We start from the raw sequence: 12,525 nt of genomic DNA, 5'->3' as shown, positions 1-12,525 counted from the left end.
TGGGCCTGTGGTCCCAGCAACTCAGGAGGCTGAGGCAAGTCTAGGGGATTGAGGCTGCTGTGAGCTACGATTACACCACTTCACTCCAGCCTGGGTGACAGAGTGAGACTCTGTCACTTAAAAAAGATTCGGTAGACAGGAGTGAAGGTGCAGCAATTGCTATGCCCTGAGCACAGGTGCATGGAATTCTTGCCACTCACACAATTTGCAGCTAACGTGATGCTTCACCTGTGGGTGTGAGGCATCAGCTGGGCCTGTGGTGCCTCCTGTTCCTCCAGGTCTCCCTCAGCTTCCCCAAAGCCTGGACCAGGTGCCTGTGATGGGCACCGGCTCCTCCTTCCAGTCACTCACATCATCAAGGCTGGAGGCGGTAACAGACTCGGGTTCCACATTGTCCTTGTAGGTTCCAAGTTATCCTTGTAGGTTCCTGTTGGTCTTTGTATCCCCTACCTCCCATACATTTTTTCATGCCCAACTGCTGGCCCTGAAGACTTCAAGTCCAACATCAGATTCAGAAGAGCCCCCACCCCACAGAGACTGATAACTTGCTCCCACAGTTGCATAAGGACTAATCCCTGCATGCAATAAGTCTCATTGCATGTCAGCCGTAGTGGTTCTGCTTCTCTGATGGAACTCCAACTGAACTCTAATGCAGTGTGTTAGTTGGGTTCTCTGGAGCAGTATCAGGTTTGTTGGGATAACATCCATGAAAGATAAAATGGTGAAGAAGAAGGATTGGCCAGGGAGAACATGAGATCCAGAAGCAGATCTGGAAAAGGTTCACCCAACCCAGTGGGGGGTTCTGGAGCAAAGATTTCCCACCAAAGGAATCCCACAATGAGCTATAATCACTAGTCCCAGTACCTTGCTCAGTCCTTCACTAGGGCTGCCTGAGAACAGCATAACCTCAGCTTAATAGGTGAGGCAGAGACCAGGTACAGTGGCTGACACCTGCAATCCCAGGACTTTCAGAAGCCAAGGTGGGAGGATCACTTGAGCCCAGGAATTCGACACCAGCCAGGGCAACATAGTGAGACTTCGCCTCTACTAAAAATAAGAAAATAAATTAGCTGGGCGTAGTGGCACACACCTGTAGTCCCAGCTACTTAGTAGGCTGAGGTGAGGGTCACTTGAGCCTAGGAGGTCAAAGCTGCAGTGAGCTGTGATCGCACCACTGCACTCCAGCCTGGGCAACAGAGCAAGACCCATGTCTCAAAACTATAAAAATAAAAATAGCTAGAACCTGTCAGCTCCCAGCATTCTTCACAGCTGAAGGGCAAGTTCCTTCTTGAAGGGAGATCAGAATGGCACACCCGCGGGCTGCCCCACCCTTACTGGCACACTTTGTTGGATGACTCTGATATAAACAAGATTTAAGTGAACAATCTGGTAAGTCATATCTTTTTGCACATCCTTAATTATTTGCTTAGGATACATGCCTAGCAATGAGAATCTGGGACAGATAATCTCCCCATTTTTAGGGCTTTTGCTTTATAAAACCAGACTGGGCCTCAGAAGGGTCATGGTTTTAATCAGAATTTAATCAACATTAAAGTTGAATGTTTTCATATACATTTAGACATTTATATTTCTTTTCGTTTTGTTTTGTTTTGTTTTTTGAGATGGAGTCTCACTGTGTTGCCCAGGCTGGAGTGTAGTGGCACAATCTTGGCTCACTGCAACCTCCGTCTCCCAGGTTTAACCAATTCTCCTGCCTCAGCCTCCCAAGTAGCTGGGATTACAGGTGCCCATCACTATGCCCAGCTAATTTTTGTATTTTAGTAGAGACAGGGTTTTGCCAAGTTGGCCAGGCTGATCTTGAACTTCTAACCTCAGGTGATCCACCCTCCTTGGCCTCCCAAAGTGCTGGGATTATAGGCGTGAGCCACCATGCCCAAACTAGACATTTATATTTCTTTTATAAAAAAAACTTCTTGTTCATATTGTTGGATATAGGATGGTCACCTTTTTCTAGTTGAAAAAGCTACATATATGTAAAAGATTGCAACTCATTGTCTGATATGCATGATGCAAATAATTCTCCAGTTTGTCTTTTAGCTTTAAATTTTTAAGTTTTTATATAGTCAACACTTAATATCTTACTTTATGATTCTTCTTAGGAAAGCCTCCACCTCTCAGGATTACATTAATACATTAATAATCATTTACACGCCCCCCCCCCCAGCTTTTTCTTTTGTTTTTTAAGAATAGGATCTCCCTCTGTCACCCAGGCTGGAGCTCAGTGGAGTCACAGCTCACTAAACTGCAGCCTCAACCTCCTGGACTCAAGCAATCCTCCCACCTCAGCCTCCTAAGCATCTGGGACTGTAGGTGTACACCACCACACCAGGCTAACTTTCGCATTTTTTGTAGAGACAGGGTCTCACTATGTTGCCCAGGCTAGACTTTAACCCCTGAGCTCAAGTGATCCTCCCACTCAGCCTCCTAAAGCGCTTTTATACTCTTTTTCCAAACCATTTGCCAATTTTATGAGATGATTTGGAGACATAATATTGAAGTATAAAATACATTAGACATATATGGTATCCATGTATATATGTACACATGTATGTTTCTGTATTTTCTCTTACATTTTATTGATCTGTCTGTAACAGTGTCCCATTTATTTTAGTTTAGTTTTTAAATTATGTTTAAATTTTTATTTTTTTAGAGATGGATTCTTACTCTGTTGCCCAGGCTGGAGTGCAGGGCATTATCACAGCTCACTGCAGCCTGGACCTCTTGGGCTAAAGTGATCCTCCTGCCTCAGTCTCCTAAGCAGCTAGGACTACAGGCATGCACTGCCAGCTGATTTTTTATTTTTTTAGAGACATGATCTCACTATGTTGCCCAGGCTGGTCTCAAACTACTAGTCTCAAGCAATCCTCCCATCTTGGCCTCCCAAAGTGTATTTTTTTTTTTACTAGTGTAATAGTTTACTAAATACTTTACATTATTTATATACACAACGTTCTTTTACATCTACCTATTCAGTGCTTTGCATTATGTACAAAGAAAATCCATTCATAAGGCAGTCTACACAGAGTCACCTAAACTTTACAAGCTTCGCAAACCAATCATTTTACTTCTTTTGGTTCCATGACAAATGGTAAATGTTGACTGATAAGGTAAGGCCCATTTTATTATTCATTTTTTGAAATGTCTACTTCCCTTCCCTGCAAGAAAATTATGCATCCCACCTGTACCCACAATGTCAGATTACAGATGATCATAAACTCATCAGCACTCCTCCTGTCTAGAGATGGAGTCTCTATTTCCTCTTCTGGAGGCTCTAGGACTGTTTTGTCTCAATATATATTTTTTTTCTTTTGAGACAGAGTCTCATTCTTGTCACCCATACTGGAGTGCAGTGGCCCAATCTCAACTCACTGCAACCTCCACCTCCCAGGTTCAAGTGATTCGCCTGCCTCAGCCTCCCAAGTAGCTGGGATTACAGGCACTTGCCACCATGCCTGGCTAATTTTTGTATTTTTGGTAGAGACTGGGTTTCACTAAACCCATTCAAGTTCAACCCGGGTGGTCTTGAACTCCCGAACTCAAGTGATCTGCCCACCTCAGCCTCCCAAAGTGCTGGGATTATAGGCATGAGCCACTATGCCCAGACTGTTTTGTTTCAATAAATTGTAAGAGAAGTGTCATTGTACCACTTTCTCAGGCCTTAAGACACTGGTGTCTTTCACTTCCTGTTTCTTAGGACACTCTCTCTGGAAGCCTTTTCTGGACAATATTCCTAGATAGTGATGAGGGTATGATGGCTAGAGCTACGGCAGCTATTTTGTAACCATGAGTCAACACTCCTGCACATTAAAAGACACATACTGAGGAATAGAAGGATGAAACATCTTGGATTCTCAATTATAATGTTGAGTCATTCACTAAGGCTGCCTACCATCAGAGACATCTTATAATCAGAGATCATTGCTTTAATTATTTAAGCCACTGTTATCTGATAATTCTGTTATTTGTAGCCAAAAGCAAACTAATTAGTAAATAGTTATCTGTTGAGTTTGCCTGTCCAACATGCAGCCTCCTTCTTCCCATAACAACATTCTGATATTCCTTTAGGGAATCAACGCGCGCACACACACACACACACACACACACACACACACTGCATTTGGTTCAAGTGGGACTGACTGCAGTCCGTAGTACTGGGGCAAGCATGTGAGTAGATCTGACTAATCAGAGTGTTGCATTTACCTGGCTACAGTGGATGGACCGATGAGGTTTGGTGCTGGGACTTTTGACAGAACTGATGGAAAAGAGAGCCTCATTCTCTTTAGCAAACTAACACAGAAACAGAAAACCCAATACCACATGTTTTCACTTATAAGTGGGAGCTAAATGATGAGAACACATGGATAAACAGAGGGGAACAACACACACTGCGGTCTTTTGGAGGGTGGAGGATGGAAGGAGAGAGAGGATTAGAAAAAATAACTAATGGGTACTAGGCTTGATACCTGGGTGACTAAATAATCTGTGCAACCACCCCTCATGACACAAGTTTACCTGTGTGACAAACCTGCACTTGTACCCCTGAACTTAAAAGTTTAAAAAAAAAAAGAGAGAGAGAGAGAGAGAGACGGGTTCTTTTTTTACTGGTATTTTATTTTACTGCTTAAGAATGAAACCAACACATTGGCTGGGCATGGTGCCTCATGCCCATAATCTCAGCACTTTGGGAGACTGAGGTGTGTGGATCACTTGAGATCAGAAGTTCGAGATCAGCCTGGCCAACATGGTGAAACCCTGTCCCTACTGAAAATACAAAAATTAGCCCAGTGTGGCGGTGCACTCCTGTAATCCCAGCTACTTGGGAGGCTGAGGCAAGAAGTTCTCCTGAAGCTGGGAGGCAGAAGTTGCAGTGAGCAGACGTTGCACTACTGCTCTCCAGCCTAGGCAACAGAATGAGCTCTGTCTCAAAAAAAAAAAAGAGAGAATTAAAACAACACAGAGGACAGCAGAGTTGACAAATGAAAGACTAACTTCTGGTAATATCATTGAGCCTTTGGGACTAACCTTTGCCTGGTATACCTTTGGACTTTTCTTTCAGTTATATGAACCAATAAATTTCTATTATTTTATTATCCTGACTGGTGCAGCCCAGAATCCAGGCTTATAGACCAGGCCAAGGGCCCCACCTAAAATAAGTAGGTTTGAGGGAGAGGGGGAGAGAGGAAGGTTAAGGTTCGGCTCTAGAGGGTAGCTGCCAATATCTCTGTCACAAATGACAGAAGCTAAGGCCAGAGGGTTAAAGTCACTTACCCAAGGTTGCACAACAGCTCATTGTAAGAGTCCAGATTCAAACCCAGGCCTAACAAGACTCCAAAACTCACATTGTTTTTGCTAAACTACACTGATTCTCAGAGTAAGACTCTACTAGGAATCAAATCTGTATATTGCCTCTTAAATACTGGAGCCAGGCGTGGTGGCTCATGCCTGTAATCCCAGCACTTTAGGAGGCCAAGGCAGATAGATCACCTGAGGTCAGGAGTGCAAGACCAGCCTGGCCAACATGAAGAAACCCCATCCCTACTAAAAATACAAAAAGTAGCTGGTTGTAGTGATGCACACCTGTAATCCCAGCTACTGGGTTGGCTGAGGCAGGAGGATCACTTGAACCCAGGAGGCAGTTGCAGTGAGCTGAGACCAAACCTCTGCACTCCAGCTTGGGCAACAGAGAAAGACTCCATCTCAAAAAAAAAAAAGAGTTTTACTGGTGTTGCTTAGGCAGGGCTGAGGACTAGGTCAGAATTCCTATTTTCCTGATCAGTTAGCAAGAGGCAACGGCAGCATAACTAGGTGTAGCCAACATCACTCCCCATGTCCTTCTACAGCCATGCACTGCATCATGACGTTTTGGTCAATGACAGATCACGTATATGACGATGATGCCGTAAGACTGTAATACCACAGTTTTACTGTACCATTCCTATGTTAAGCTATGTTTAGATACACAGATACTTGCCATTACGTTGTAGTTGCCTACAGTATTTAATGCAGTAATGCTCTGCTGGTTTCTCACCTGAGAGCAAGCAGCTATACTGTACTGACTAGGTGTGTAGCAGGCTACACCATCTAGGTTTGTGTAGTACACTTTATGTTGTTCATACAGTGATGAAATCACCTAACAAGGCATTTCATTTCCCAGTCGCTAAGCGATGCATGATTGTTCTTGCTTCTCTTCCAAAGGCTCCCTACACACCATCTCAGGTTTTGTCTCCTTGGCAAGGAGAGGAGCTTCTTCTGGAACTCCCATCTCCTCTTTGGGATAGGTAGATGGGTCCTTCTAGAAAATTCCATGACAGCAAAGGACCTTCCCAGCAGCCCCAGTTGTACAAGCTGGGACCACTCCAGTGCCCATCCCACTTCTCCCTGGGAAGTATCCTCCCTCTCAAATGAGGATCGCAAGCACCAGGACTGGAGCCACCTCCAGTTTCTCCCTTGGGGACTCTGCCATCTTAGCCCAGCACATGGGCAAATTTATGGGCCCTGTCTCCAAGCACACAAGTCTTACCAGGTTCTAGAGAGGAAAGTCAGCAGAGGGCTATTGTTTTTAATATTTCCAGCTCCACGAAGCATGTCATAAAGTCCCGTTATTTATCCCTGGACCTGGCCTGATGAGTGAATTCTGCTACGATGGTCAGCCTCTACCAAATCCAACCTGACCAGTGGCCAACCTGAGCATCAGGATGTCCAGCCCACTGATGGCTGCCTCCAGATGGTCCCTGAAGGGACAGGAGGGGAAGACTCAACCCAGGAAGTTTATTTCCTCATAGTTTCCCCCAGCCAGTGGTTCCCAAGGTGCGGGAAATAAACCACTCAATGCACAGATTATTTGGGGTAGTAACAAAAAGGCCTTCAATAACACTGAATCACACAGTGAAAAAGTTGTTCCCAACCAGGTACGGTGGCTCACAGACAGCCTGGACAATATAGCAAGACCCCATCTCTACCAAAAAAAAAACTGCAAAATTAGCCAGGCTAAGTGGCATGTGCCTGTGATCCCAACTACTCAGGAGGCTGAGGTGAGAGGATCAGGAGGTAGAGGCTGGAGGTAGAGGCTGCAGTGAGCCAAGATCGCACCACTGCACTCCAGCCTTGGTGACAGAACAAGATCTGGTCTCAAGAAAAATTTGTACTCTTCTCAATTCTTTTTTGCATTCTTCAGATCACCGAAGAGAAATCTCTGTTTGAGGCAGGTTTGTCTTTTAAAACTTTTTAATACTTGTTAATTTCTCCCATGTAATAAAAGTATTTTTGATTGATATATAATAATCATACATATTTATGGAGTACAGTGTAATATTTTGTTTTTGTTTTTGTTTTTGTTTTGAGACAGAGTCTCGCTCTGTTGCCCAGGCTGAAGTGCAGTGGTGCAATCTTGGCTCACTGCAGCCTCCGCCTCCCGGGTCCAAGAGATTCTCCTGCTTCAGCCTCCTGAGTAGCTGGGATTACAGGTGCCTGCCACCTCACCTGGCTAGTTTTTCCATTTTTAGTAGAGACGGGGTTTCACCATGTTGGCCAGGCCAGTCTTGAACTCCCGACCTCAGGTGATCTACCCACCTTGGCCTCCCAAAGTGCTGGAATTAGAGGCATGAGCCACCACACCCGGCACAGTGTGATATTTTGATACAACGTGTAATTCTCAAATGAGGGTAATTAGCATATTCTTCGCCTCAAACATTTATCATTTCTTTGTGTTGATATTTCCTTATATGTATTTGTTTGTTTCTTTGCAGATACTATATTTGTGTAGTTATTTTATTTACAGTGATTGAGGCTGATTTTAATTTATAGGAGTGATAAATGGATGATTGGAATGAGAAAATATATTTTAAAAAGAGAACAAAACTTATAGGAGTGAGATACAATTTCCTTTATAAATTCAAATGTATAAATTTTAAATGTGTCTATTTATAGACAAACAATGTGTAACAGCACAGGACATAGATACTGTACAGCAATAATAATGAAGATGGTAAAAATTGTCAACTGCTGCTCACAGAAGAGGGGCTCCTCATCAGGACCCTCTAGAGCAAATCCACAGGCACCTGTCAGACTTGACATCCAGAGGGTAGCATTTAGCAGGTTCTTCCCAGCAGCCAGACTGCAGCCCCTCACCTGCATGACGAAAGCCTCACCTCCTGAGCTTGGGTGGGATGGGGGCACTCTACTGCAGACAGAGTTTCGTGGTTTTAGGGGATTTCCTACTCCATTCTGTCTTACATCAATGTTTGAACATCTTACCATGAAAACAGGCTTACTCTTAGAATCTTCAAATGCATTCACATTCTAGGAAGGCATGTATCATTTATTATTTTTACATCATCTCTCCACTACCTCATCAAGCCCCATCACCCTAGAATGCACCCAGGAAAACAGCAAAACCCACTTAAGAGTCCAGACTTCAAGAGTCCCTCACAGTAACGGGCATCTCTTGCTTTGCCCGAGCAGAGCAGACCATTCATTTCCCCTTCTTCTGCTAACTGCATTTAACTTTCCTTTAAGCAACCATCTTTCACTCCATCCTGAATTCCCCTGGCTCTAGGAATTAGCATATGACACAGGCCTGGCCAATCAGAGTGTTCCATTCCCCTAGAAGTAGGGATGAGACCCCAGACGGGTCAATGATACTCTCCGCTTTGAATTATTGGAATAAGTAAATCTCTTCCCCCTGGGTTACTAGGTTAGCAAGATAGAAGCCTGGAGCTGATGGTGGCCGTCTCCACCACTAGGAAGGAGCCTTTCTGAAAATGAAGCTTACAGAGAGGAAAAGCTAAGCTGGGAGATGGAGAATAACTGGGGCCTGATGACATCATTTGTGCCTTTGGATCCAGCTGTGACTAAAAACAGATACTTGCAGACTTTTTAATTACATGAGCTTATAAAACTTCTTTCTGACTTAAGTCACTTTGAGTTGGGTTTTCAGTTATTCTCAACCAAAAGATTGCTGGCTGATTCACAGCTCTGTGACCAAATGAGACATCTGGTCTGTGGCCTGTTAGGAACCAGGCCGCACCGCAGGTGGTGAGTAGCAGGTGAGCTGAAGCTTCATCAGTATTTACAGCCACTCCCATTGCTCACATTACTGCCTGAGCTCTGCCTCCTGTCAGATCAGCAGCCACATTAGATTCTCACAGAAGCCCAATCCCTATCACGAACTGCGCATGTGAGGGATCTAGGTTACACAGTCCTTAGGAGAATCTAATGCCTGATGATCTGTCACTGTCTCCCATCACTCCAATATGGGACCATCTAGCTGCAGAAAAACAAGCTCAGGGCTCCTGCTGATTCTACCTGATGGTGAGTTGTATAATTATTTCATTATATGTTATAATGTAATCATAATAGAAATAATGCACAATAAACATAATGCACTTGAATCATCCCAAAACCATCCCCCGTCACCCATCTGTGGAAAAATTGTCCCTGATGCCAAAAAGATTAGAGACTGCTGAGCTAGACTTTAGCACACATCCTTCCAGCTTTCTTTGGCCCTAAATAGAGTTAGAAGTAAGAATACAGTTGAGGGTGCCCTGCGTCCACAGGGGCTTTGGATGAATTCCAAGCAGATACTGGTTGCAGGAGCAAACCCAAGGCACAAACAGAGTCACTTCAGGATCCGGATGCTCATTTTTTGCTCAACGTCCATCTTCTCTAATGACTGAGGGGGAAATGAATGGCAGGTAAGAGGCTTGACTCTCAACTCTCCATGCTCCCAACCTCCTCTCCCAGGGTTCTACTCATTCCAGAGACCCCATCGTTCCCAGGTACCCTATCTTTCCGCCCTCCTCCGTTGAACATTTCCCATGTCTGTCTGCCCCAGGGACTCCTGATCTCCACTCCCTAGTCCACAAGGGCACCCTGACCTTGGTGAACTCCAGGAAGGACACAGCCCCATCCCCATCTTCATCAGCCTCCTGTACAGTGCGGTCAGCGATGTTCTCCAGCTGCTCTTCAGTCACCTGTACCCCGACCATCAGCCGGAGAACCTGGAAGATGAGTGAAGAGGCAGCCATAAAGACGGGGCACAAAGGTTGCTACTCCCCCATCCCCTAAACCTTGTCCACCTCATCCCAGAAGTTATTACTGATTTTATAATCCATCCTTCATACATTTTTCACCATATTTCCCCAATAATTTTCCCTACTGCTTCAACAACTAATCTATCTCTCCCTCACCATCCCACACTACCCTCAAAATATGCTCAAACTCATTACCCAACTTTATCACCCAACCTCCATCCATCCTCCACACCATTCGCCACCTCAACCACTAAGGATTTGTAATTCCATCCTCATTCCATCACATCTGTTCCAGAGTTTCTCAATCTTGGCACCATTGACATTTGAAGCCAGATAGCTCCTTACTGGGGGAGGCTCTCCTGGGTATTGCATGACATATAGCCACATTCCTGATCTCTAACCACTAGATGCCAAGTAGCACATTCTCTCCCTCATTGTGACAACATAAAGCATCTCCAGATAATGCAAGATGTTTGCTCAAGAAGCAAAATCACCCCCAGTTGAGAATCACTGATCTATTCCCAACCTCATAGTCAACTGCTCCCCATCTAACTTCCAACAAACCCATACTCCAACCCCACCCATTCCCATTTCCCAACCAATACCCCAATCATCTGTGCCCCAGTTCCCCAGTCATCCCACCCCATCCCTCACACTATTGCATTCAACCATCCCCCACTTCACGCATCACATCTCTTGCCCTCGCTTTCTGCCAACCTGCAACATCTCATGCCTGGAGATCTTCCCATCGCGATCCAGGTCGTAGAGCTGAAATGCATCTGGGGAGAGGGTGGGAGGGGAAAAGGAAGGTGGGTCTTCCCTGGCTCTCTTCCAGCAGGAGGCCACCCTGGAGGAGGGGGGCAGTTGCCAGTGGGCTCAGGAAGGTAGTGGGAGATTCCTGGAGCCTGTCCCTGGTGTGAGTACATCTGCCTTCTCCCTTGGTGGGTCCTCACAAACTCACAGTGAAGTTTGTTCCTTCTGCTGTTGAGAGGTTCAGGTTTCTTGGGGTCTAGGTCTGTGTCCTCATCTTCTACAGGGCGAAAATGAGCCAGGACCCTGACAAAGCCCGGGAAATCCACTTGCTGGCTCCTGGGGAGACAGGGCGGGGAGGAGAGGCGCAGAATGGAAGGGGGTAGTGGTTACCTTGTCCATCACTCTGCCTCAAGTCTCTAACCTCCCCTCCCACCCACTCACACACCGGTTTCCCACCTCCACCTCCCCAAGTCAGCAGGCCTCACCCATTGGGAAAGAAGCTTTCTATAATGCGGTCTCCCAGGGGGTTCACAGCCAGCGCCCCTATCTGCTGGAGATCAATGCGGCTGCGAAGTCAAAGTTCAAAGAGGATAAGGCAGAGATGCCAGATGGAGGGTCAAAGAGGGACGTGGAGTCAGAGAGACAGAGGCCAGAAGTCATGCGGTGGGCTCCTCCTTACCTCAGGTAGCCCTTCTTGTTCCTATCCAGTGCCCGGAACCGGTGGTGCAGGCGGATGAGGCTGGCTTGGGAGACTGCGGGAGGCAATGGGGTGGGGGGTGACACTGCGGGGCGCGCTCCAGAAACCCGCCTCAATCGGCTGGGAAGGTGGGCCGGGGACAATGGGGGGTGGCTGGAAGGGACAATCATCCCGGAGGATGGAGCTGGCCGGGGTGGAGGGAGAATGACACGACCCCGCAAAAATCCAGGTTCGAGATTCGGGCGGCTCGCAACGTCCCGAAAACCAAAGTACAGAAGCCATCCCTTCCATCAGCCGTCAGCTCTGTCTTCAGCCTCGATCCGGGCTCGAGGACACCTGGGTGGCCTGGTTTCGTCTGGACTCCAACCCTGTGAACCTGGATCCTCCCCAGACTTGGAGACTGGGACCCCTTGGTTAACCCGCCCGGAGCCCAGAGATCCCAGGCGCTGGGGTCTTGGTCTTCCAGCTCCGGGGAACCCCGCATCCCGGACTTGTAAGTTCGTCCATCCCTCAACCCAACTCCTTCCCTGGTGACCTCTACGCGGCGTTCAAGCTCCTCGGATCCCCAGCCCCGGACGCCCGGGTTCGTCCCGTCCCCTCCGCAGCTGCCGGCGCGGGCGCACTCACAGCCGGTCTCTCGCCGAATGCTGTCCACGTCGGGAATGACCGCGGCGTGGGAGCTGCGCGAGCCCATGGCCGAGCTGGAGGCGGGAGGGCAGGAGCAGCCACCCGGACCCCACGCGTTCTCTCCTCCGGCTGGAAAGGCGTGGCCGCCCCCGTGGCCCTAGGGGATGAAGGTCACAAGCCTGGCGCGCCGCCAAGCTCTGGAACCCCGACGTGCCTCGCCTCCCACCCGCAACCCGGGCGAATGGAAAACAATGTCCAGGGTGGCGGGTCAGAGGGCGGCTGCGAACAACAGGCTGTTTCAGCTCCGAGATTTGGCGGTCGGCGCGGGAGAGGCTGGTCGACGCTGGAGCCCCTCCTTTCCACGCCTACCCCGCCCGGGGCCGGTTCCCACGGTCC

General features: G+C 47.2%; 1 protein-coding gene across 1 annotated transcript; it reads right to left on the bottom strand.

The window, feature by feature from the left end:
• Positions 1-7,888: 7,888 nt before the first annotated feature.
• Positions 7,889-12,268, bottom strand: CHP2 (calcineurin like EF-hand protein 2). The gene is made up of 7 exons (XM_002756000.5): positions 12,130-12,268; positions 11,485-11,557; positions 11,291-11,371; positions 11,014-11,141; positions 10,770-10,831; positions 9,897-10,019; positions 7,889-9,691 (listed from the first exon to the last, which is right to left on the bottom strand). The coding sequence occupies exons 1-7, from the start codon at positions 12,194-12,196 to the stop codon at positions 9,638-9,640; spliced, it is 588 nt and encodes a 195-aa protein (XP_002756046.1). The 5' UTR covers positions 12,197-12,268; the 3' UTR covers positions 7,889-9,637.
• Between the last annotated feature and the right edge of the window lie 257 nt (positions 12,269-12,525).

Source organism: Callithrix jacchus, chromosome 12 (assembly GCF_049354715.1).
Source record: "Callithrix jacchus isolate 240 chromosome 12, calJac240_pri, whole genome shotgun sequence".
Classification (NCBI taxonomy): domain Eukaryota; kingdom Metazoa; phylum Chordata; class Mammalia; order Primates; family Cebidae; genus Callithrix; species Callithrix jacchus.
The sequence above is the reverse complement of the archived record's forward strand: the minus strand, read 5'-3'. Positions and strand labels throughout refer to the sequence as shown.